General features: G+C 45.7%; 10 protein-coding genes across 10 annotated transcripts; 4 read left to right on the plus strand and 6 right to left on the minus strand.

Moving 5' to 3' along the window:
• Positions 1–208: 208 nt before the first annotated feature.
• On the plus strand, positions 209–967 carry GLAREA_04913 (uncharacterized protein; the record flags this gene model as incomplete). Its single annotated transcript, XM_008087290.1, has 1 exon — positions 209–967. The coding sequence occupies one exon, from the start codon at positions 209–211 to the stop codon at positions 965–967; it is 759 nt and encodes a 252-aa protein (XP_008085481.1).
• Positions 968–1602: 635 nt separating this feature from the next.
• GLAREA_04914 (uncharacterized protein) lies at positions 1603–2457 on the minus strand (the record flags this gene model as incomplete). The annotated part of the gene is made up of 1 exon (XM_008087291.1): positions 1603–2457. One exon carries the CDS (start codon positions 2455–2457, stop codon positions 1603–1605), a length of 855 nt encoding a protein of 284 aa, XP_008085482.1.
• A 663-nt stretch (positions 2458–3120) lies between these two features.
• Positions 3121–4098, minus strand: GLAREA_04915 (uncharacterized protein; the record flags this gene model as incomplete). The annotated part of the gene is made up of 1 exon (XM_008087292.1): positions 3121–4098. One exon carries the CDS (start codon positions 4096–4098, stop codon positions 3121–3123), a length of 978 nt encoding a protein of 325 aa, XP_008085483.1.
• Positions 4099–5139: 1041 nt separating this feature from the next.
• GLAREA_04916 (uncharacterized protein) lies at positions 5140–6411 on the minus strand (the record flags this gene model as incomplete). Its single annotated transcript, XM_008087293.1, has 1 exon — positions 5140–6411. The coding sequence occupies one exon, from the start codon at positions 6409–6411 to the stop codon at positions 5140–5142; it is 1272 nt and encodes a 423-aa protein (XP_008085484.1).
• A 2041-nt stretch (positions 6412–8452) lies between these two features.
• Positions 8453–9691, plus strand: GLAREA_04917 (uncharacterized protein; the record flags this gene model as incomplete). The annotated part of the gene is made up of 1 exon (XM_008087294.1): positions 8453–9691. One exon carries the CDS (start codon positions 8453–8455, stop codon positions 9689–9691), a length of 1239 nt encoding a protein of 412 aa, XP_008085485.1.
• A 919-nt stretch (positions 9692–10610) lies between these two features.
• On the minus strand, positions 10611–12735 carry GLAREA_04918 (GTPase activation, GAP; the record flags this gene model as incomplete). The annotated part of the gene is made up of 3 exons (XM_008087295.1): positions 10611–11338; positions 11383–12222; positions 12282–12735. 3 exons carry the CDS (start codon positions 12733–12735, stop codon positions 10611–10613), a joined length of 2022 nt encoding a protein of 673 aa, XP_008085486.1.
• A 2134-nt stretch (positions 12736–14869) lies between these two features.
• GLAREA_04919 (uncharacterized protein) lies at positions 14870–15527 on the minus strand (the record flags this gene model as incomplete). The annotated part of the gene is made up of 2 exons (XM_008087296.1): positions 14870–15196; positions 15243–15527. The coding sequence occupies 2 exons, from the start codon at positions 15525–15527 to the stop codon at positions 14870–14872; spliced, it is 612 nt and encodes a 203-aa protein (XP_008085487.1).
• Positions 15528–15734: 207 nt separating this feature from the next.
• On the plus strand, positions 15735–17193 carry GLAREA_04920 (uncharacterized protein; the record flags this gene model as incomplete). The annotated part of the gene is made up of 2 exons (XM_008087297.1): positions 15735–16368; positions 16418–17193. 2 exons carry the CDS (start codon positions 15735–15737, stop codon positions 17191–17193), a joined length of 1410 nt encoding a protein of 469 aa, XP_008085488.1.
• Positions 17194–17658: 465 nt separating this feature from the next.
• Positions 17659–19372, plus strand: GLAREA_04921 (uncharacterized protein; the record flags this gene model as incomplete). The annotated part of the gene is made up of 2 exons (XM_008087298.1): positions 17659–18061; positions 18135–19372. 2 exons carry the CDS (start codon positions 17659–17661, stop codon positions 19370–19372), a joined length of 1641 nt encoding a protein of 546 aa, XP_008085489.1.
• A 694-nt stretch (positions 19373–20066) lies between these two features.
• Positions 20067–21542, minus strand: GLAREA_04922 (uncharacterized protein; the record flags this gene model as incomplete). The annotated part of the gene is made up of 2 exons (XM_008087299.1): positions 20067–21102; positions 21154–21542. 2 exons carry the CDS (start codon positions 21540–21542, stop codon positions 20067–20069), a joined length of 1425 nt encoding a protein of 474 aa, XP_008085490.1.
• Between the last annotated feature and the right edge of the window lie 348 nt (positions 21543–21890).

Consider the following 21890-nt stretch of genomic DNA (forward strand, 5'->3'; position numbering starts at 1 on the left):
GATTGTGATACCGAGGTTTCTGTTTGTCAGTCGTAGTTTGGCTATTCGTTTAGTAATATAGTAGTCATTCTGATTATTTACGTTTTGTGAGTATATAATGGAAGCAGTTGATAAGACAAAGGTTCTTGGAGGTATGTTTGAACTTTCGCGTTCTCGATATTATAAAGACGTTGAAGGAATATCCCTCCACACTTACAACTTCGTCAATATGTCAGACCCAAACCAGACATTTCTATACCAAGCACGCAACCCCAGTAATTCATCATCTTCAACATCAATCTTCAACGAAAATTCAAGTCGCACTCCACATGCCGAATCTCGCTCACCCAGTCCTGCAAGATCTTGCCATAAACCCGCTCTGGAGGGGTGTCCGCCTTTTGAGTATCAAAAATCCAGAGCTACCAGTACTCCGTCAGCGTCAGATTCATCACAATCTTCTCCGTTTTCGATGTCTTTGCCCCGCTGCCCCCGACAGACAGACTTGAGTATATACCCACGAGACTCGGAATCATCACTCTCTAATACTACGCCGCCATTAATATCGCCTATTAAAGAGTTGCCAGACCATGTCACTGTTTCCAATAATCCCCCATTGATACCAACTTTAGCGGCGTCTCCAGCTGGCATGTCTTTGCACACCTCAACAACCCTCGACGGATCCTCGATTACAGTTGTAGTGGGGTCGAACAAAAATTTAGATGACGGATCTGGTTATGCGACTTCCAGTAGAGAAAGGGGTTCTGGTTTGCCTGGAGGCACATTGGCAAAATTTTCACCATCGAGTTTGGGTATGGAGGTCGGATCAAGTGGTGCAAGCTCTAGGAGAGAGAAATCGTCGAACAGATCTGGTTCTCCGCGGAAAGGGGCAAGATCTGTTTCAGAGTTGGCAGAAATGTTCGATAAGAAATCAACCAACGAATATGATAAACCTGGTTCCACCTGGGAGAAGAAAGTGGAGAAAGGATGAGTGTGCCATCGAGCGGAAAGCATGAATCGCTTCGTACGCAGGACGAGAAAAGAAATTATGGGTTTTAACAACGAATAAAAGAGTCAAAGGAATAGTTTAGTGGAAATTAGTTGAGTAGATGGAGAAAACTAGAAAGATTAGAAATGAAAGCTTAAGAATCGTAAGCTAGAAATAACATAAAAGCGACAAAATGTTGAGACATAGGTAAAAACATTAATACATTTCGACAGATGTAATGTGTAGTATTGTGCAAAGCTTAGCACGGGAAATCGGAAGTAGGTTGGCACTGAGCGTTTCATAAAGAATCGATCGATGGCCGGGTTGCAGAAACTTTTTGCTTTAAACAAGATTCCGAAATTGTTCGAAAACATTGACTGATAAATTGCAATTTGCATTTAGATGGGGAATAATTAAGGGAGTCATTTTAAGGGATTGCATAGTGGATATTGGATATTGTAGATTTAAGCTTCTTAGATTTTGTTGGGAAGCTGGATGAGAGAATCAAAGAGAACTATAGAAAAAGAAAAGTTGGGAAGTTATAGAGAAAGAAAAAGAATTGTTGCAATTTGGGACAAAGCATAAAACTCGAGTGGAAAGCGTCGTTTGCCTAGACAAGAGCAACATCAATCAAAACCTCAGAACTCGGAATGCAGGGGCGCCAACAACATGGTCGTCAACTCACGTGCCATTTGACCAAGCTGTTCCTCGCTTTCATAATCCATTAACTTCATCTCCCGAAAGAAGGTAAGATGATTGCTCTGTGAATACCTAACTTTCTCCATCTTCACCTCTCTCGTCCTCTTCCTCTCCTCCCATTTCTGTGCCTGCCGAAGCCTCCTAGTTTCCGCATTCCTAGCTTTCTGATAAGCCTTCCACTGCTCATGATTCTCAAATTCCGCCCTCGCCTTCCTCCTTCTCATCGTCATCGCCCCTCCAGTTTGCTCATTCACCCTCATCAACGCCACCTTCTTTATCTCAGCCCTTTGCTTAAACTGAGCCGACTTAAACGCCACATCCTCTGCATCACTTCTCTTTGATGCCGACTTACTATGTCGTCTCCAAAGCCGCCGTTGAGTATTTTGGCGCTTTCGTCTGTATTCTTTATACGCAAACTCATCGCTCCCAAAGTCTTTGCGTATCTTGGCTGGACTTGTTAAGATTCGTGGGAATTGATTCGTGTTCTGATTTTGACGGAATCGGCGGCGAAGCCTGGCCTGCTTGAGCTGGCGGAGTTTTTTGTACTCTTTGAATGCATCGTCGTTGTCAAATTGTTTTCTTTTGCGGAATGGGCTAATTGGGAGTTCTTCGGTGCATTTAGTTGCACATGCTGATGTAAAATTTTGAGTTTTACCCTTGATCTCTGTCAGCGGCATGTGCTCCGGCCGGTGACGACTGGGAATTTTGCAAGAATCTTCATGGGCGATGTGATACAACGTACTATCACTGTTGTTGGTTGAATCACCAACCGTAGTTTTTGAGGATTTAAACATTTCCGGATCGGAGAGTACTACTGATCACAGCGAGACGAGCTCTAAATTGATGAATAGCAAAGGTACGATGCCTTGCCATATTATAGTTCTGGCCACAAAACAGTTCGCCCTGAACAATGTGATTTTATTAAAGGCTCGGATAGGATAACAACAAGGGAATAAAGAGTTACATAAGATGATACAAAACAAGAAAACAGACAAGGGAAGTCTACAAGTCTTGGCATAATTATTTGTTAAATGCGTCGTTTGTAATGTGCCTGTTGTATCAAGTAGTTAATTTATTGATTTAAAGATTTCGAAATGACCAAATGATCGAAAATCATAACTTGGGGATCAAATTTTCTTTTTCATTAGATTCAGTTTAAAAATAGATACAACTCTTCTTGGCCTACACCAGGATCCTCACCAAGTAAGATCAAGCTACTACGTTGAGTAAGGTTACCATATTGTAATCCAGTGATTATGTAATTTGTTGAGTGAAATTTGAATCAAACTTTGCACTGCCTTAAAACGCAATCAGCTTTCGTTAGTAGTCAGAATGAAAAGTTCTAGCGGTCACAGTTTTATTTCTCGATCTGGGTCATCTCATAGCTTATAATATTGGTTTCTTTTGCGATTTGATTTTTAAAATAAGAGTCTGAACATCAAAACGAGTTTATCAATCTACAGCCAGTTCCCGCTCGTGTAATTTACATCGTAGGGGAAGGATGTGTAAGGGCTGTAAAAATTCTCTCCATAAGTGCCAGGATTTTGTACTTCCATTGGGACCATCGGGACATAAGAATCAGTTGCGAGATATTTATTTTCGAAGGCTGGGTAAGTACTGTAAATGTACTGGTCTTCCATATATAAATACTGACCTTCCCCCGAGAAGCTATTTGCTTCTGCTAAACCCGTCTTAGTGGTAGGTTTGTTATCAGTCAGCCCTTCTCCACTAAGACTCCGGGCATCTGGACTCTCAAGACTCTTTCTATGCTCATCCATAGTAAGCAAACTAGGCGGGCAGGGATTACCTTTCTGAATCTCCCTTGCGCGGTGACTGTATGACTTCATGTACGCATTGACATATGCCCGATTTGCTGCCCTCCAGAACACGCGGTACTTGGCCCGTCGGTTCTTAGTGTACTCCCTGAAAGCCTTTTCGTCATCTCCGAACATACGTCGGCGCTTGACCGGGCTTGGTGGTGATGGCGGATGCTGTTCCCTCGCTTGTTTCTGGATCGCCTTCGCTGACAAGCTATGTTCAGTGGGGGTTTCAAATAGTTTGCCGCTTTCCATATTTGACCCGACACTCAATTGATCAGAATCACTCTCTATACTGTTGTCATACCGCTGGAATTCGTGGATCGCTTTCTGTGCCGACTCTCTAAGCTTGATCTTTCTTGCCCTCCGCAATCTCCGCGTCTCCCTGGTTTCTCGACACCGCTGGTAACTCGTTTCGTCATTGGAAGATTTCCGCTTTTTGAGCGGACTCAAGGGAGGTATTGGAGCTAGGAGTAATTGCAATTTCTCGTACTCTGTAGTGCTTTCGATGGTTTCAATCTTTTCTTCGCTTTTGGCAGCGTCTGGCTGTATACTGACGGGGCCGTAGCAGTATGGCTGAGCTGGAGTTGCTGCAAATTCAAAAGAATTTTGTGACATTTCGAAATGGTCCGCTAAGCTTCCGGGTATCACTCTGTCAGAACCTACTCACATTTAGTAGTGGTGGTCCACGAATTGCTACAACGTTTCCATGAATATCCTGGCCAAACCCATAACCGAGGTCACCTTCCCGTTGCTGGGGTTGTTGACACATATCTGGCATGGAAACCCAGGTTTCGGTGGTGTTGGGACCCGCTGCTAACAGCCAGTCTTGCTGGTATGTCATATCCTGAATTGTTGGATTAGTAGTTTTTGGTTTACTAGATCAAAACTACAATAGAAATACAAAAGCCTTTCTTATTTATGAGGTGAATTTAAAGCAGCTTTTAAGGCTTTTTGAAATACTGAATAAATAAACAGGTACATAACTCTATGGTGTGTTTAATGAAAGAACGGGGGGACAAAACATTTTGTTTAAACGATATTTGTTTGAGCCTCTCCTCAAAGAATTGTAAAGGTCTTTGTACTATTGAGCTTATTTGGATTATCATTGCTAAATAAAATTAAAACAGATCATTTAAACATACTAAAGGTTCTTGGCGTAGCAAGTAGCTGGGTGTACGAATTAAAAGGCTACAGGCTTGAAGGTAGCTAAGCAGCTATATGTTTGGAAGTTTGGGTTGTGGTTTTCTCAAAATCTGGTAAACGGTAAAAGGTAAACATAATATCAATATGTAGTTTTGGACAACGAGATTTGAGTTGGGCATTGAAAATGATTGAATATTGTTTACTAAGTTCTATGAGAGTCTTTATTCGAACAGCTCTCGGCAATCAACTTGTTTGAATTATCACAATTATAGTATATAGTGGTAGAAATTAGGTCATGTATATATATATTTATTGGTGCTTGGACACATAAGAGGACTCAGGAGTTGAAGGCAGTGATACGCATAAATTCGCCAATACGTATTGATTATTCTCCTTATTCTGGTCGCTTCCTAGAATAACTTTGAAACCTTAAGGCAAGTCTTCTCTTTAACACTGACTTTTTCATCTCATACTGACTGCGGGCCCAAGACGGTTACGGATTGTAAAAGGCTGTTATTCTTTTGTGCCGTGACTCTGGACGTCCGTTGAGGTCGTCGTCATCTCAGAATAATTTGCTCCACCACTACTCGGTAATGGAGGATAAACATTGTAAAGCACCCGCTCATCTCCGATTCTCTGATCTTGTAGACCAGCTAAATTCATACTTGAATCTGAATGTTCATCAGTAACGCCTTCGACACTTACACCCGTGGTATAGCCATCCTGACCATTCTTCCTATAGGAATCAATATCAGGCAGACTTGTGACGCAGTCTTCACCCTTCCTTCTCTGCCGGCGGTGCCGGTAATATGAATTACTGTACATCTTGTTGTATTCAGCATTCTTACTCTTCCAGATTCGAATCCGCTTGATATTTCGTTCTCTCTGGTATTCTTTGAAAGCTTGTTCGTCATCGAAGCTATCCTTCGACCTCACAGGACCTAGTGGTGACGGTGGCTCGATTTTTCTCTCGTGATTACCACCATTTTCGGTTTTTTCATCAGATGTTGTGTTGTCCGAATTTGGCCCCGGCAGCCCAGAACTTTCCATGTGTGAGTCACCACCGAGCCAACGGAACCCACTCATCATTTCATCCTCCTCCCTCTGGCGTTTGCGTTTCAAATCTTCCGTCTTTTCTATTGCCCGAATTTTTCTCCGCCTTCGCGCAAGCAGCTTCTTTCTGGTATCATGATATAGCCAGTAAGCCTTTTCGTTACCTTTGAAATCTTTAGGTGTTTTGACAGGACTTAGCGGTGGGACTAGATATTTTGCAAACTGCGAGCCTCCATTTTCTGGGATTCTCCTGACAGTTCCAGCTGTTTGTTTGGGTTTGGATATTTCCGGCTGTGCATTTACCAGGGGTGAGAAATATTGCTGGGCTGTCTTCCCTATCGCCACAAGGTCAAATGGTTCGGCGTTTGGCGGTTTACCTGGATTTTCTATGCTTGGCAATACCTTACGTTGCCCAGATTCGTCTTCAGTAATTCCGATTTCGTTCGGAAAATGCTCCTTTGGAGAATCACTTTGCGAGTGTGGAGGCTGCATCATAGGGCAATTTGGCTGCCTATCATAGTGATCAGCCAAGCTTCCAGGTATTATTCTGTCAGACGTACTTATCTTCTGTAGTGGCGGTCCTCTAATAGGCACAGCATTTCCGTTGATATCCTCGCCGAAACCATAACCGAAGTCTTCTCTAGGAGTAAGAATGTCATTATTTTGATCTGCGCCTAGAAATAAATCTTCCCCTAGATTAGTGCCTGCTAGCTGATTCTGCAAGTCGAACATAATGGCGGTTGGTGGATACATAGTAGATTAACAGAATTAACTATAGTATTCTGTGTCTACTTAGTGTTGGAAAAGCAATGAGTCTCTATAAAATAATTCAATTAGATGTGAAGGAAGACAAGTTTGTAAAATTGTTTGACGTTTTGATTATCAACAACAAAGAAAAGCAATCTTCTGTTCAATTGTCTCGGGCCACTCTGTTTGTTTTAGAAGTATGGCTTCCACGGTGGACGTCCAAGATGGTCATAATGCGATTTTTACACGCAACTTTTGCCCATCAAAGGAAAAGGTTGTGGGAGATAAAATTAAGAAGGGTGTTTCTTGTCTTTCAGAGGTGATGGATTGGAAAATAATGGCAGGATGACAACGACAAAAGCTCTCCTCTTTAAAACGTACGTAAAAGAACAACTGAATTGGACTTAATAACCCATGTACTCATTGCTTCATAAAGTCCTATCTTTCCCACCATATACACACAGAACATCGAAACACGACTCCAAATCGCTCAAACCTGCAACTCCCTCACCCCAACCCTCATCTCTCAATCAGCATCCACATCCACGTATGACCAATGAAGTGACTTATTAATAGTAAGTATCTAGGTAGGTATTTTGCATCGAAGAAGAGGCAGTAATAACCCGTAATGTAGTAGCCTCAAGACTCATCGAACAAACTCTGGTTTTAGTACACACTGCGAACTCGCTTACTTCAGGGGGGCGGGTCAAATTCTCTCGCTTAAGATCTACGCTACGGAGGTGATACAAGGCGCAAAATAGATACCTTACAGGCCCAAAAGGGATCTGTAACACAGTGTCGCTATAGCAATAAGCGAATCACCGTGACAGCAACTGTAGACCGTAATGCCACCGTGTTATATTAAGCGAGCGTGTCTCGCTAAAGCTTTTTGGCTCGATAAAGGGGTACCGGAGGGGGTAGTAGATATCGTAGACACCGAATAGCACGAATTATCGACTAGAAGTGTCTATACAAAAACTTTTCTCAAATCGATCGATTTTAGAGCCTATAGCTTACGGGTGTTGTTTTCTACTTACTTATTTCTTTTTAGATATTTTGACACAAGTAAATCACTATCGTAACCGGGACGGAAATAACCTAGTAGTAGACGACTCGTTTATATTATAGGCGACTCGTTTATTCTGCTAAAGCGTAGTACATAGTGATTTGCTTATCACGGTGCTGACACCATGTCTGGAATGACGTATAGTCCCGTGAGGTGTTTTTCGGCTTCATCCCTATAATTTTGCGGTATTTCCCCATCAAACAATGGAACAAAAGAAGGAGGTTCACATCTCAATTTAAAAGGGGGATTTAAGTATTGAGCTGATACTAGCTCGAATACCGACTCGCGACTATGACAGGAGAAGTCAGGGGCTGCGTTGATTAGGTTTCCAGCGATCGGCGAAAACCTAAATTTGAGGGGACGTGGCTCGCTGAGTCGTCAGATATTAAAATCTGAGATCTTAGATATTGTAAAACATAGTATTGAAGGAGTTTAATTTCTCGGCATCTGGTCTTCGGTCTTCCTTAGTATCATGGTCAGAACGGGGTTGTCAGAACTCAATTGTCCAACCTCTTGGGAACTTTCCGGTCCATCTCGCTTAACTCTCTTGGGACAAGATGTTGTCGTCGTCCGAAGCGAGACCGGGACTCACCTTGTCGAAATGAGGCAATGCAAACCTTCTTAGAACACATTCGTCCTCTCGCCTAGTTGCCGAGAGCTGACACAAGAAGATCTCATTTGCACTCTCCTGGACTGATGAACTGTAAACTACTAGCGCAAACCCTATACCTATCTGATTGAAGTATATCAGCAGCAAAAGATCCGCCTAAGCTGACAGTGGCTGCCCTGATGTTTCCCCAGATCGTTCGTCTTTGTTTAATCCTCATTTCATCGACTTAACCATCAGCTAAAGCGCAAGAACCCAGCATTTCTGAGCAAAACATTTCATCTCCGCTTCGAGATCACCTGTCTTTCCAAACCAAAATAACATATCCTAGTTGAGAGAACATCACATCCAAAATGGAGACCACAGAAACAGCTTCCAAGACTCAAAATCCAAAGGAAAATCCACCGACAGTCGAACCACAAATGCCTGCCACGCAAATGCCAATCGAAAAGAATTCGCAAGGCGACAAAGAGATCTGGCAATACCCACGAGAACTCGCCAACGATCTACAAGATCTGGGACTCCCGGAACGCGTCAAAGCCGAGATCTTCGGGACAGCATGGGAGTACACGCGCGTTGTCATACCCACCTACACGGACTGGCCTCGCTACGTTGCGTTCCTAAGAATGATCGTGGTGGCTGTGGTCGCGGAATTCCGTGGCGACCTCGTGGATGTAATGGCTGGCAGCGACGTCTTGGGGTACAATCTGGACGATCTCGTTTATACCGTATTCGCGGGCACACCAGGAGAAGCAGGAGATCTCATGGGTCGGGAGTTTCGCGCGTTCCTCTTGTTCACCGCGGATAAGTCTGGCGAGAGGAGGTCAGGGGAGCTGTTCCGGCGGTACGTCAACACGCTGCCACAATCTCCAAGGAATTGGTTTCGCCTGCGCGACTGCGATGGAGGGGGCAGGTTGACTCTTGCGGCTGGGCTGGCGTGCAATGGACTGAATGATATCTGGTTTACCGAGGAACAGTTCGAGATCTTGGCCGAGATGAGCTGCTGCATGTATGACGCCGTTGCGTTCTTCAAGCATCGATCCGAGGGTGAGACGAATAGCACGTTTGCTTATATGCCGGCCGAGCTGCGCAGGAAGGCATTCAAGCTCCATCGCGACACTCTGTGGGCGCTGGATGTGTGTTGGGCCAGGAAGCCGGGGCTGCAAGGCGTGGTCAACTTCGTGAGGCATTTTGGTGGCCCGCTACATATGACCATGCGACGATACTGCTTTGTAGAAGATGATTTGACGATTGGCCGAGCTGAGACGGAAGATGTTATTGATCGGGCGCGCCAGAACTTCAAACTTTGGCACCGACTCGATGAGACTAAGATCCATCGACAGGAGTTTGAGCGGTATCAGGCGGCCATTGCACGAGAAGGTGAGCTCATGTTTCCCGGGATGGCAAAGATGCTAGAAGAGGGTGGCGACGGGACGTGCAATCAATGTAAATATCGTGCTTCCTATGGCACTAAGGTCTCTTATCAGTTTGGTGGTGTTGAAATTTGCGCCGAGTGCAAAGTCGAGTGGCAGAAATACTTTGAGTCGTTTCCAGTTCGTGCTGCATGGGTATTTCCTGAACTTTCTATGTAGCTGGCAGGAGAAATGGGACACAATTTAGTGTACAGATCAAGAGAATTTGGGTCGGGATTTACGCACCTTGTTGAATAGATTCGCTATAGACTGGACTAAATAGTTTTAGCTAGCGACGTGGTGTAACACTATAGGGATATAAAAGAGGATGTACACTTAGCTACTGACGACTTTACGACTTCAACGCTCCATTTCATTAATTATTCGTAAAATATCTTACACACTTCTCCTCCCCTTAATCTTTTCTCTCGCTTCATGCATCGTACTCTCACAATCATACAAATGGCCCTTGGCCCCTCCATCCATTCTTCCTAGCGCGACCCTCTCCCTTCATCACATACACGCCCCATAAACCAAAGGCCTTCTTTCCAACCTTCTTCTCTTCCGCTCCATCTTCACCATCCCACCCATTAAACTCCATCCCTCAACCGTCCCTCCGCCGCCTAACCACGCAAACAATGCAAAATGACAATTCCACAATTTCAACCCCTGAAAGACATCCATCCCTCAAAAAAGCCATCCAGCCACCATCATTCAACTGGGGAAAAAAATCAAATGAGAGAAGAAAAATAAACAAGAACGCGCATGGGGTATTCAACAAAACAGATAAATTCTCAGACTCGAGGGGTACATGAAAGAACGATCGAGGTTGAGGTAGGTGGGCGGGTGTGTGGAGGGTGATATTGAGAGAGCGGTCGTGGATATATAGGTTGGCTGTGTCGATGGATCGATATTAGTGGTTGGTGAGGATGATATAGTGAGTTAATCGATGGCCGAACCTTTCCCTGTCTCGTCGATTTCGGGCCATTGACGCATCGTCGGCATCACAAAGGATAAACAGACCACCGCCGTGGTATATCCTCGACCATCTGATGCCTTTAATAAATTTGGGTGAGCAAAAAATGCCAGTCACAACCCCTCAAAGTCCGATAGGACTCAATGGTTTAATCGGACTCAGCGGTCTCATCTCCGCACTCCTCTTCGGCGGCGTCCTATCTTGGACCGTGAGAGTAGTATTAACCGTACTCATACTCCCACCACCATGACTCTGACCAATGGCCGATTTCTTCGGTTGTGTAGATGCCGAGCCCTTTCGCTGGCCTTGGTTGTCGATACTGACGCTCGATGGTTTACTGCTGTCGGAGCTAGAAACATTTCGTTCGTCGTGACTTTCGACCGCAGTGCTGCTTTGACCTTCTCGACTGCCTGGTGGTGGTGGCACTTGAGCCATGTCAAAGAGCATGTACTCCTGCTCCGTGTACTGGGTTTCTGTTTTACAGCCTTTCCAACAATCTCTCCAGTCGCAGACAAGAAACTTGAAACAGAATGCATCAATCTTCATACAGGGTTGAAAACAAATACACAGGTTTCTGAAATCCATCTTGTTCTTTGCCGAATGGGCGAGGAGGAGCGAGAGATGGCAGGTGATGGCGAATAGAAGATAATAATTGAATGGAGATAGGTTGGATAATTCGTCAACCAATTGTTGAGGTACCTTTTCGGAGCCGACGCATTCTCGCGCGATTCGATCCTGAGCAGATTTTGGAAACAGTTCGTCTGGCAATTCACGAAGCCATGCTTTCAACATCGAGCCGATAATATTAATGTCGTACAAATCGTCTTGTTCGAATAAATCAATGTCCATTTCTGCGACGTTAGCAATGTCTCAGTATTCCTGAAAAGAGACCTACCCTCATCAAATCTCCTCTGCCATTTCTTGATCTGAGGTCCACTCCCAGGCACTCTGTACAATCCTTCAACATCACTTCCTTTGTAGTTCAAGTAATCAATCGCCCGCCAGGGAAACGCCGGCATCCAGAATTCCGTCTTATCCCTGGAGTCCTCCAATCTTTTCGATATCCGTGTAAGTCGTGTCTGCTCGACCAGTGGTTTGTTGATAACCTTCAACTCATAATGTTCATCATCGACCGGCTGCTCCTTTTCATTCGTGCTACCACTTCGTCCTCCCTTGCCAAAAAGTCCTTTGTGTATGGCTCCCGCGCCTTTCGTGGCCGAACTTCTAAGGTTGTTCAAAAATCCATGTCCACTTTTCTCCTGCGGGGCGGAAGAGAAGGTCGGAATTTTATTCTCCTTGGATGTATCCCTCATCAACGATGGCTGGAGTTTACTTGGCTCTCTGGGTGCCTTCTCCCTCGAAGCGTCTCGCGCTCGTGAGGTCTGTCTATCCTCCGAATGTTGACGAACACTTGAACCCATCATGTCCCGAAATGTCCGATCGTTATCCGACCGTAATGGTGCAGTCTTTATTGACTCGCTGTATGCGTGTTGGTGATTCCGCTCGGGTTGTTGTGGTGGTTGAAGTTTGTCGGTGGGAGAAGGTTCTCGTGGACTATTCTCGTCGCGGATTGATCGTGTTCGTGACAGCAGACCAAATGCTTTGGGTTTACTCTTCTTATTCACATTTGAGGAAGACGGAGTCCCCGCGTCGCTCGTTGAGTCAATGGATACCTCGGATCGCGACGGGCCTCCACCGACAGGTTTTCTCTTGGTCGACCGGTCTGTACTACGGTCTGATAAAGATTTATAATTAGCATGTACTTCCAAAAACGCACCAGACAAAAGACCGTACCACTTCTGGAAGTTTCTTGTGATGAAACCTTGGGACGTTCTGCGTCTTTGGACATGTTGTCGTCCTGTCTGCTTCCGTCTTGGTTTGCCTGTAAGCGACTCGAGCTTTTTGACGCTTTATAATTAGAAAAGAAGCCGCTTCTGGCTGGTCTTTGTTCTTTATCGGCCTCCACTCTGTCCGACGGCTGGGCGCTTGTGAATGAATCTAAAGAGGGAAGCGATACGGAATTCTGAGTGGGGGGTAGCGTATTTCGTGTGCGTTGTGAATCGGAGGACTGCATAGGCGGCTGCTCGCCCTCAGCTTGTGCTTTCTTTGTGCTGAAGCGGAATGGAGATCTTGGAGATTTGGGAGACGTCGGACTCAGTGGAGATCGTGGGTTATTCAGAAAATCTTGGTCGCCTACCAGTCTCGGATCGGTGAGGGTCAGCGGCTGTGGATGGGATTTTCTAGCCATAGTTGATCGTGCCCCTGAGCTATTGCTTTGGCGGTGTTCGCTCGCTCGCTGGCGTCGTAGGTAGGTAGCCCCTTGCCGTCGCGCACACTGGCGCAGGAATCCTCTTTGTTTTGAAAAGCGCACAGCCTTCAGGTATCACAATGGTGAGCAAGTCAGAGCCGCAGAGGGAGGGATGCGACGGCGCGTGCGGTGGAAGGTGTAGTCGCGGGGCAAAGGCTTTGCAGCGGTGAGATTTGCGGGTTGAGGGTTGCGCAGGAACTGAGGGGGATGTCACGACGAGGTTTGGCCGAAGGGTCAGTGTATTCTTCTGTCGCAGTCGCCGGTCGCAGGTCGATTTGACTGACGAGGTGGAGGGTGCTGGTGCTGGTGGACTGGGGGGGTGTTGAAGCAGGAGGTGAGGATGCGGCGGGAGGGCAAGGACTGCAGGTTGAGGATGTGATGTTTCGACTTTTGCCGTACAAAGTGATAATGATTGTCAACGGTGAACGCTGACAATAAACTCAGAGATGGCAATGCGCGGCAGCTATGAAGCGTACTGCATGCGTGCTGACTGCAGATGTCTTTGTCGCAAGGTCGAGCGTTTGTGGTGTAGGTTGACTGTATGTTGGATAGACGGTTAGAGTTGTACGAGCATCACCAATCCATGGATGAAGCGTCGCGGCAGACGAGCTTCGTGGCTTTTGGACCATTCCCGGGATTGCTTGGCGGTGAAGAAGGAGTCCTGAAACGTGTAGAAGTCCCCTCCGTGTCTATCTGAAAAGGATCATCTTGATTAAAAGACTATTAAAAGGACCATCTATATTTGCAACGAGAAAGTGGAGATACTTGAGGCAGTTCATCTAGTCATTTCCTTTCATCCTACTAGTCACCTCTCATATGTTTCTAGGAACGTGGAAACGTGGTTCTGTTCATGCTCTTGCCTGTTCCTGACCAGACGGGTTCCTCTTCAGCGCATGGACCAGCACTATGTACCTGACTTAGAACGTGTTGGGCCGAGGGGGATTTACCTGGTCCAACCAACCGCCACACCCGAGTTGGATACGGAGTACGTAGGTACATAGATGTTGTTACGAGGCTAGGTTGTCAAACTTCTTTGAAAATAAAGTAATTCAAATAAACATCGAAAAGGGGTGAAGAATATCTAAGCGCCTAGTTGAACTCTAACCTCGGCATTTAATCACATGACTAGACCTAACCAATTCTAGGAGTGCTTGGCTGTTGCATCTTGAGGAGACTTGGCACAATTGCTATCGATAAGGTTCAAGGGTGCAAGAATTGTGAGGACTTCAGAGTTCGGTCATTTCTTTCGCAATCATCTCCCAGATGAGAAGGGATAGCTGGACAATCGCTACTTCATCCGAACTGCTTTGAGTTCTGATCTTCGCTTCTCCTAACCGGGAACTCTCAGTGAAACATCGTCTGAATCCGGATTAACAAGAGTAATACGAGATAAAGTTAGACCAGGATATGCAGTTCAAACCCGTTCCATTCACTCAACTGAAAGTTTGATAGCATTAAAAGACACTTAATAAAGGAAAGAGATAATCATCCCTAGATAATTTCGTAGTATTCCAGTTTCCATTTAAGTGTCGTGACTTACTAACAGAGTAGTACGAACCTGTCTTTACCTTAGGATATAAGTATTACGGGTGCCAATAAATTTAGCTTCAAGGTGTGTTTGTCATAGTATAAGAAGGTGGCCGTGTAAGAAATAGGCAATGTTGCTCTTCGACATTTGCGTACATACGCGGACATGACTGGGTGTTGCTTGTGTCTGGGGTTAAAAAGATGGGTTTGGATATCAAGTTGTGTTGTGCCAAGGTCAGTATAATCTCCGCCAATGACATAGCTCTTATCATACTAGATCATTCTGGTGGTTGGCTTAATCCTGCTAGGTTGGGGATACTTTGGATTTGAACATAATGAAGCTCCATAAGTAGAGATCGTATATATTTGCAAGTGGCGTATTTCCTCCTTTCGACCCTGCCTACCACCTGCTACCTGCAGTATATATGACCCGGGACAGCGACTTTCTGTCATACGACTTCTCAAACACAGACCATTTTCCACCAAACGCCAAACACAACCATCCCAAAACGCCAATTCCACCAAACAATGCTCTCTTTCAAGCCTCTCATTTTCCACTACCATTCTTCCTCCCCTTCCTCTCATTAGCCCTCTGCATCCTCTCATTCCTCCTAACCTTCTCTTTCCTCTCCCTCCTTCCATCTCCCTGTCTCTCCGTACCCTCCTTTCGTTCCCTCTCCGCCTTCGGATCAACCTCAACGATCCAATCATTCTCTCCAGCCTTATTCTTTCCTTTGTATCCCCATTTGGGGACCCATTCCCCAGTCGCCTCATCGTAAACCATCTTTTTCTTTTCTTCCGCAGTCTTAGGCTTGATGCCTTTCTTTGCGGCAAATTTCTGCCATGTGGTTTGAGCTTTTGGTGGAGGAAGTGGCTGAATGTGTTAGTTAGAGCTTGGATGGGATGAAGAGGGGCAGTACCTTTTCGCGGGGTAATGATGTCTCTATTGCTGGTAATGAGAGGAGGACGCCGTTGGGTGTGCTTGCTACTGGACATGTTGATAGCAATTGATTTAACAAGGCTTGCGCACCGTCTCTTGCTGTAGCTGCGAGGTCATCTTCGAGGTTTGCTTTGCTTGTGAGAACGAGTGGGTTTGGGTCGGTCGCAAGAAGAAGGCCAAGATCGAAGGTATATGGTGTTGGTTTATTAACAGTTACCGGAAGAGGCTTCTTCGTCTCGCCGGCCTCAAGAGTGGTAGAAGGCATTGTATTATTGTTCGGAGTGTTGATTGATAGATGAAGCTTATCGCAAAAATTGTTTGGAGAATCTTCAACTTTTTGGTAGACCCTGGACAGTAATTGCGGGTCTGCGGAACTAGTTTATCCGCTCCGAGATGGTTTTCTCGATGTCCACGGGTCTTCACAACATCAAGACTTACGATTTGGCGTCCTAATTGCCAGCACGTCGTCAAGATGGCGACCTCAATCAATTGCTGGAAGTGTCTCGCGAGGCCTTGCGCGACCTCCAGCTCCCGAATATCCTCAATTGTGTCGTCAAAGCCATTTTCTTCCACCAGTTCAAAATTGGTTGGAGGACCTAAGCCTTTTAAGAAAGCAGCACCAGCGGGAGTCAAACAAAATCTTAGGATTAAGAAAAAGGGAGCACAAAAGACTACGGGGAGGCCACCGGCCTCTGGAGAACGAAAAGCGATGAGGAAGAGGATTGTGCTGAGCAATACAAATGCGCTTGCGGTTCCGGGCATGCAGGAGTTCAATAAGGATTTGGTTGCGGATATGCTGGAGGGGGGAGAGGAAAAGAAGTCCTTGGTTGGTAATGTTGTTGTATTGCCTGGGGAGACGGTGGATGCTTTGCGGGCAATTGATGCCTTCAAACCAACACAGGGTTGGGGTTTGTTCAATAAACCTGGGTTGTTGATTAGACAGGAATCGGTCGAGTTGACGAGAGCTTTGGTTTCTGCTGAGGATGAGAAGAGTACCCTGAGATATGTCATTGAGGGAAGTAAGGGTAGTGGAAAAAGTATGATGCTGTTACACGCACAAGCTGTAGCTGTTGCAAGAGGATGGGTTGTGCTTCATTTTCCTGAGGGTATGTTATTCCCAACACATAAGAAATCAATATCTGACAATACTCGCAGCACAAGAATTGGTCAACGCTGTAAATGACTACGCTGCCATTCCTAATTCGAATCCCTCTGTCTGGATGCAACCAACATATACTGCCGAGTGGCTCGAAAAAATAGCGAAAGCCAATCCTATCCTAGACACCATCAAGATGACACAACCGCATAACCTTCCAATCGAGATCCCAAAAGGCACCACTCTCGGCCGCCTGTGTGAACTCGGAGTCCGAGATTCCGACATTGCATTCCCTCTCTTCCAAGCTCTATGGTCTGAATTGAATCAATCAGGTCGACCACCTATTCTTCTCACGCTAGACGGTCTGAGTTACATAATGCGAGACAGTCAATACCGCAACACCAACAACGAATTAATCCACTCCCACGATCTCGCGCTCATCAAACACTTCACAGACTTTCTCTCCGGGTCCCAAACCATGAAGAACGGCGGTGCCGTCATAGGCGCCACCTCACGAAGTCACCACCCCATCTCCCTCTCCATGAATCTAGCCATCACACAAGCGCTGGAAAAGCAACAAGAATCACCACAAACCGAACGTCAACCCTTTGAAAAGAATTACGACGAACGAGTTGAGGCGTCGTTGAAGGATGTTCACGTTATGAAGTTGAGTGGTACGAGTAAGGATGAGGCGAGGGGGCTGATGGAGTATTGGGCTAAGAGTGGGGTATTGAGACAGACGGTTGACGAGAGGAGTGTTGCGGAGAAGTGGGCGTTGGCTGGCAACGGGGTTTTGGGAGAGCTTCAGAGGGGAGCATTGAGGATGAGAATTTAGTTTGATGGGAATGGGTGTACTATAGTGTGTATTTGGAGGTTCTTAAGCGGTACGGAACTGACAGTGAGCATGTACGAGAATATCGTTAAAAATATATGTATTTGAGAAGCCGCCTCGATTTGTGTTGGGGTCCAAGATGAGTCTATCAAAATTCGAGTCAGGTCTCAAATTCAAATTACTCTTTCAAACTGGTAGGTATGAGTACCATCAAAAATCCATCAAGATAATCTCCCACAGATGAAACTAACCAAATCTACAGATAAAACCTCAGTCATCAAGTGAGTTATGTCTCGTCTCAGTCCTTCCTTTGTCCATCACTCACAATCCTCTCCACAACAACCACCTTTGTCTCATCTCCTCTCAAAAGCACTATTCTCCTTTCAAAGAACCCTTTCATACTGATCTCTCCCTCCTTTTATATCTCGCACGTCCCCATGTTGGGTACTCTTCAGTGTAGTCGTTTCGATGCCGAAACGCCATCGTGATAGCAAGAATTACGTTCTTAAGGAAGATGAAGAGCAATTTATCTTTGATTTTTATCCGGAGGATGGGGAGGCGACGGGGGAGTTTGGTTTGGTTGTTAAGAAAGCGAGGGTGGGTGGTTTAGGGGGTGCTGTGGAAGAGGGAGGTAGGGAGGTGGGGGAGGGACGTATAGAGGTGGAGGCAGTTGGAGGAATGGGACAGGGAGTTGGAGGGATGGTGGAAGTCGAACAGGAGGTCGAGAAAGAAAGATTTATACCAGGCAGTCTAGCGGATCACTGGAATCGATTTGAAGACTGGCGTAGAAGGTCTGCTGACGTAGGCTTGGAGCGAGCTACAGCGGAAGAGCGTGTCAATTGTTCTACGCAACATCCTCAAGCGGTTGGTGGTGAGGAAAAACAATCCCCCTCTATTCAATGGTGATTTAGCTGACAACATCCCGAACTAGAACATAATTGTAGAAAGTATCTCATCGGTTTTCACAGATGCCTATGATCAAGCAGGAAGTGTTGTAACCGCTCAATCGACGCAAAGTGATGCAGTTGGCTCTTGCCTCACGCCTGCTCGACATGACTTGTCGGTCGCTCTTGCCGAATTGGACGACAATCTGGTTGAGGACCATCCAAAGTTCTCGAGACAGCCTAGGGACGACGATGATGATGTTGATTCAGACAAAATATTTCTACCACAGCTGAGAAACAGTATCATGGCTCCGGACGAAAGTATCTCTACAATCGACCATGTCAAATCTTCCACAAAAGCTCGGGATGAGCGACGAAAGCTTCCTCTACCTCAACCCATTGAAGTTGATACAGCTGAAGAGTATCTCTTATCAGCTGTAAATGCCTATGCGAAAAGCACGACCTCTTCCATATCAGACCCGACAAGTGACAGTACACCCGAAGATCACCTTATCTCCTCGATTCAAGCCCACGCCAAAGCCAGCAAACCGACCCTACCAGTCCTCTCAATGCCCGAGAGTCACTCTACCCCATCCACAACAGTTCCACGCACTATCTCTTGCCCGCCTCCTCCCCTCCCCATCCATCACACCTTTTCATCTACGACACCCACGTCTCTACTACCCCCCTCACCACTTCCTCCCCTCAAACGCCGCGAAGACTTCTCTAACGACGACGAATGGGAGGAATACCTCAGACAACGACGTATATTCGTATCCCTTTCCATCGACCAAAGATACAGGGATTTGAATTTGGAGACTTTGGTGCGGATGCAAAGGGAACGGCGAGCGAGGATGACGGGTGAGGAGAGGGAAAGAGAGAATGAAAGAATGAGGGAGGAGGAGAGGAGAACAAGGGACATCGAGAGGATACTGGAGAGAAGGGCGAGGATGACGGCTGAGGACAGGGAAAGAAAGGCGACGATGACGGCTGAGGAGTGGCTGAGGGAAGAGGTCAGGAGGATGGAGGACTATGAGAGGGTGAAGGAAAAAAGGGCGAGGATGACGGCTGAGGAGAGGGAGGCGGTGAATGAAAAGAGGAGGGAAGATTGGAGGCTGGCGACGGACGAGGAAAGAGAACGGGTGAGCGAGAGGAAGAAGAGCAGACGCAGAGATATGACGGTTGAGGAGAGGAGGCTGGAGAATGAGAGGCAGAGGGTATATAGGGCGGGGCAGAGGGAACAGAGGAGAGTACGGAGGGCGGAGGCGAGGGAGAGGAAGGAGGGTAAGATGGGGTGAGCTTGGATTTGGGATTGGTGCTTCCAGTTCTTTTGAGAGGAGTATAGCGTAAAGTAAAGCGGGAGTTACTAGGGCTCTCAAAACAGATGTTTATCGCGCCTGCAAATCACTTGACTACCTGTCTCAGGGCTATCATTTTCTTTTGTTTCAGAACTCACTTGATTGCCTCTTTCAGGACTGTTGATTTCATGTGTTTCAAAACTCGACTCACTGCCTCTTTCAGGACCTCAATTCTCGTCTGTCAAATAATGGCAATTAATTTTCTTTTGTAGATTCTGTAGAATTTCATTATTTCTTGAATTATTTTGCGACGTTTCGATCGCTGATACTCCAAGCAATAAGGTTAATACCATGGTTAGGAAAATTTTGTACACCCGAAATTCAGCTGTTTTAGGCCAAAAAGCGTCCGAGATAAATAAATATTTGTGTTATCTCATTAGAGTATCGAGAAGTGATTAAATGTTATGTTATAGGCACAAACAACATAGAGAGCTATTATTTCCATTAGTTAAAAACAATAATTTTCTAAGAGTAAATTTTTTCAGCGAAGTTTTTAACTTTTTTCTGAATTGGGAGTTCTGGTCAGCCTACTATGATGCGTTGGTGTTGCTAGTGTAACTACTTAATTCAGCTATAATTTACTTAAAGAGAGGAACCTTCCATTTAACGACCATCTTACGATAAATAACAAATTTTAATCGTTATATTCGTTACAATACAACCATAGGTCAAGAAGATATAGAATCATGGCGCATTGTCTCTCAATTCTAGAAAACGGCACTTCACGAGGATACTGAGGATAGAAAGCCGGTAGTGACTTAGTGTTCCACTTGTGTCCTAACAGATCTAGATATCTGGTAAGAGTTGTGGAAAGAGTTGTGCTAAAAGTTGTGGTAAGAGTTGTGAGAATCACAGTGAGATATTCGTTACTTTCTTCTTTATAACTCTTGTCCGTCGACATTGAACCCAAACTACTAGCACCTACTGACTCACCTATCTTCCACCAATTCCAGGTTGATGTGAGATCATCCTCGTATATAAATAGTGACTGGGGACTACTAGTCCTTCGTTGGAAATCTCTTTCAAGATTGTTGTTGTGTGTGAAAAGCCAGGTCAAGAGACGAAGATCTTGTAGCAGCTTTACCATACATCTTTTTGTTTCGAAATCAGCCACTTCAAAATCTTGGTCCTTTGTGGCTATGACTCCGACGATGGGTTTGCCCTGCTTATACCGGACTTTTATGGCGATGTCGACGAGCTGGTTCACTCTCTGAAGCTGGCTGTTCGAATTATCTGAACTATGGTCTTCGGCTACCTGTTCGAAACCTGCTGTTGATGTCTGATTTCGTATTCGGCCTACCGCACTGCTCGACTCTAGATCGGTTGGTGGGAGCTCAGACATGGCACGTATTGTCGAAATGGAATTGAGTTGGTGCGAGTTGCGAATCTGATCTTGCAAGAGTTGGTTTTGTATCATTGTCTCAACACTTCGTACCATTTGCATGATATTATGCACATCCTTCACTGTTGCGCCCTCTGATTGCCTCTCACCGACGTCTTTTGCAAACCTCACAAGGGCTTCATGCGTCTGTTTAGTTGTTGCATCAACGCTATTTAATTTATTCTCCGCACGATTGAGGATTTGGACAGAGTCATTCTGAGAAGACTGTATTTCGTGGACTGTATCGAATACCTCAATTGTCTTGATAAGATGATGAGAATGGGCCGAACTATACAGCACTTAGAATCGACCTGGTTTGAATGTCTTGACTCTGACTTACACGTTCTGAATTTGTTCAAGATGACGCTTAGCTTCCCTCAATGAATTGAGATGTTTTTGAATCTTATCCGAATTCAGCGCCATTGCCAATCTTGATCCCCATCTTCTCTTGTCAGTGCCATCATCCGCGACACCGTACTTATCGACAATTTTACGCAACTTCACGATCTTTTCGTTGCAGAAGTCCAAGACTTCTGGATGCTGATCCAAGTTCGTAGTGGCTTCCACAACATCTTTGATGATCTTCAGTTCGGTCGCCAAAGATCGTATGTCCTTTGGTGCGGATCTCGCACCATCGAAAACATCACGAAGGTGAATGCAGCCTTGCACAACTTGCCCAGCTAGCGAGACTACTGCAATTACACCACCAGCTGCTGCAAGTGATTCCATGATAGCAGTAATTAGAGTTGTTGACAGGGACGGATATCCACGATCGCGCCTTTCATGTGCACCGCCTGCTTCTCGCTTCGCCCAACGCTTAAGGAGACAGAAACTGTTTCGCAGAGTGTACTGCTACAGAAAATCATATGTTGGGCATACAGGGCGACGCCATGAATTATCAGAAGCCCATGTAGGGACGAGAAACAGACAGGATGATCATTGAGAAAATAAAGTAAGGCTGAGAAGACGGCCAATCTGCAGGTAGTCACTTGGTGGCGACAGCTAAGCGAGGCAGACTCGGGGTAATTGGGCTTTGGCAGAGTTTGTTTTTCTAACTATCTTCGCCAATATGCATCG

Source organism: Glarea lozoyensis (assembly GCF_000409485.1).
Source record: "Glarea lozoyensis ATCC 20868 chromosome Unknown GLAREA5, whole genome shotgun sequence".
Taxonomy (NCBI): Eukaryota; Fungi; Ascomycota; class Leotiomycetes; order Helotiales; family Helotiaceae; genus Glarea; species Glarea lozoyensis.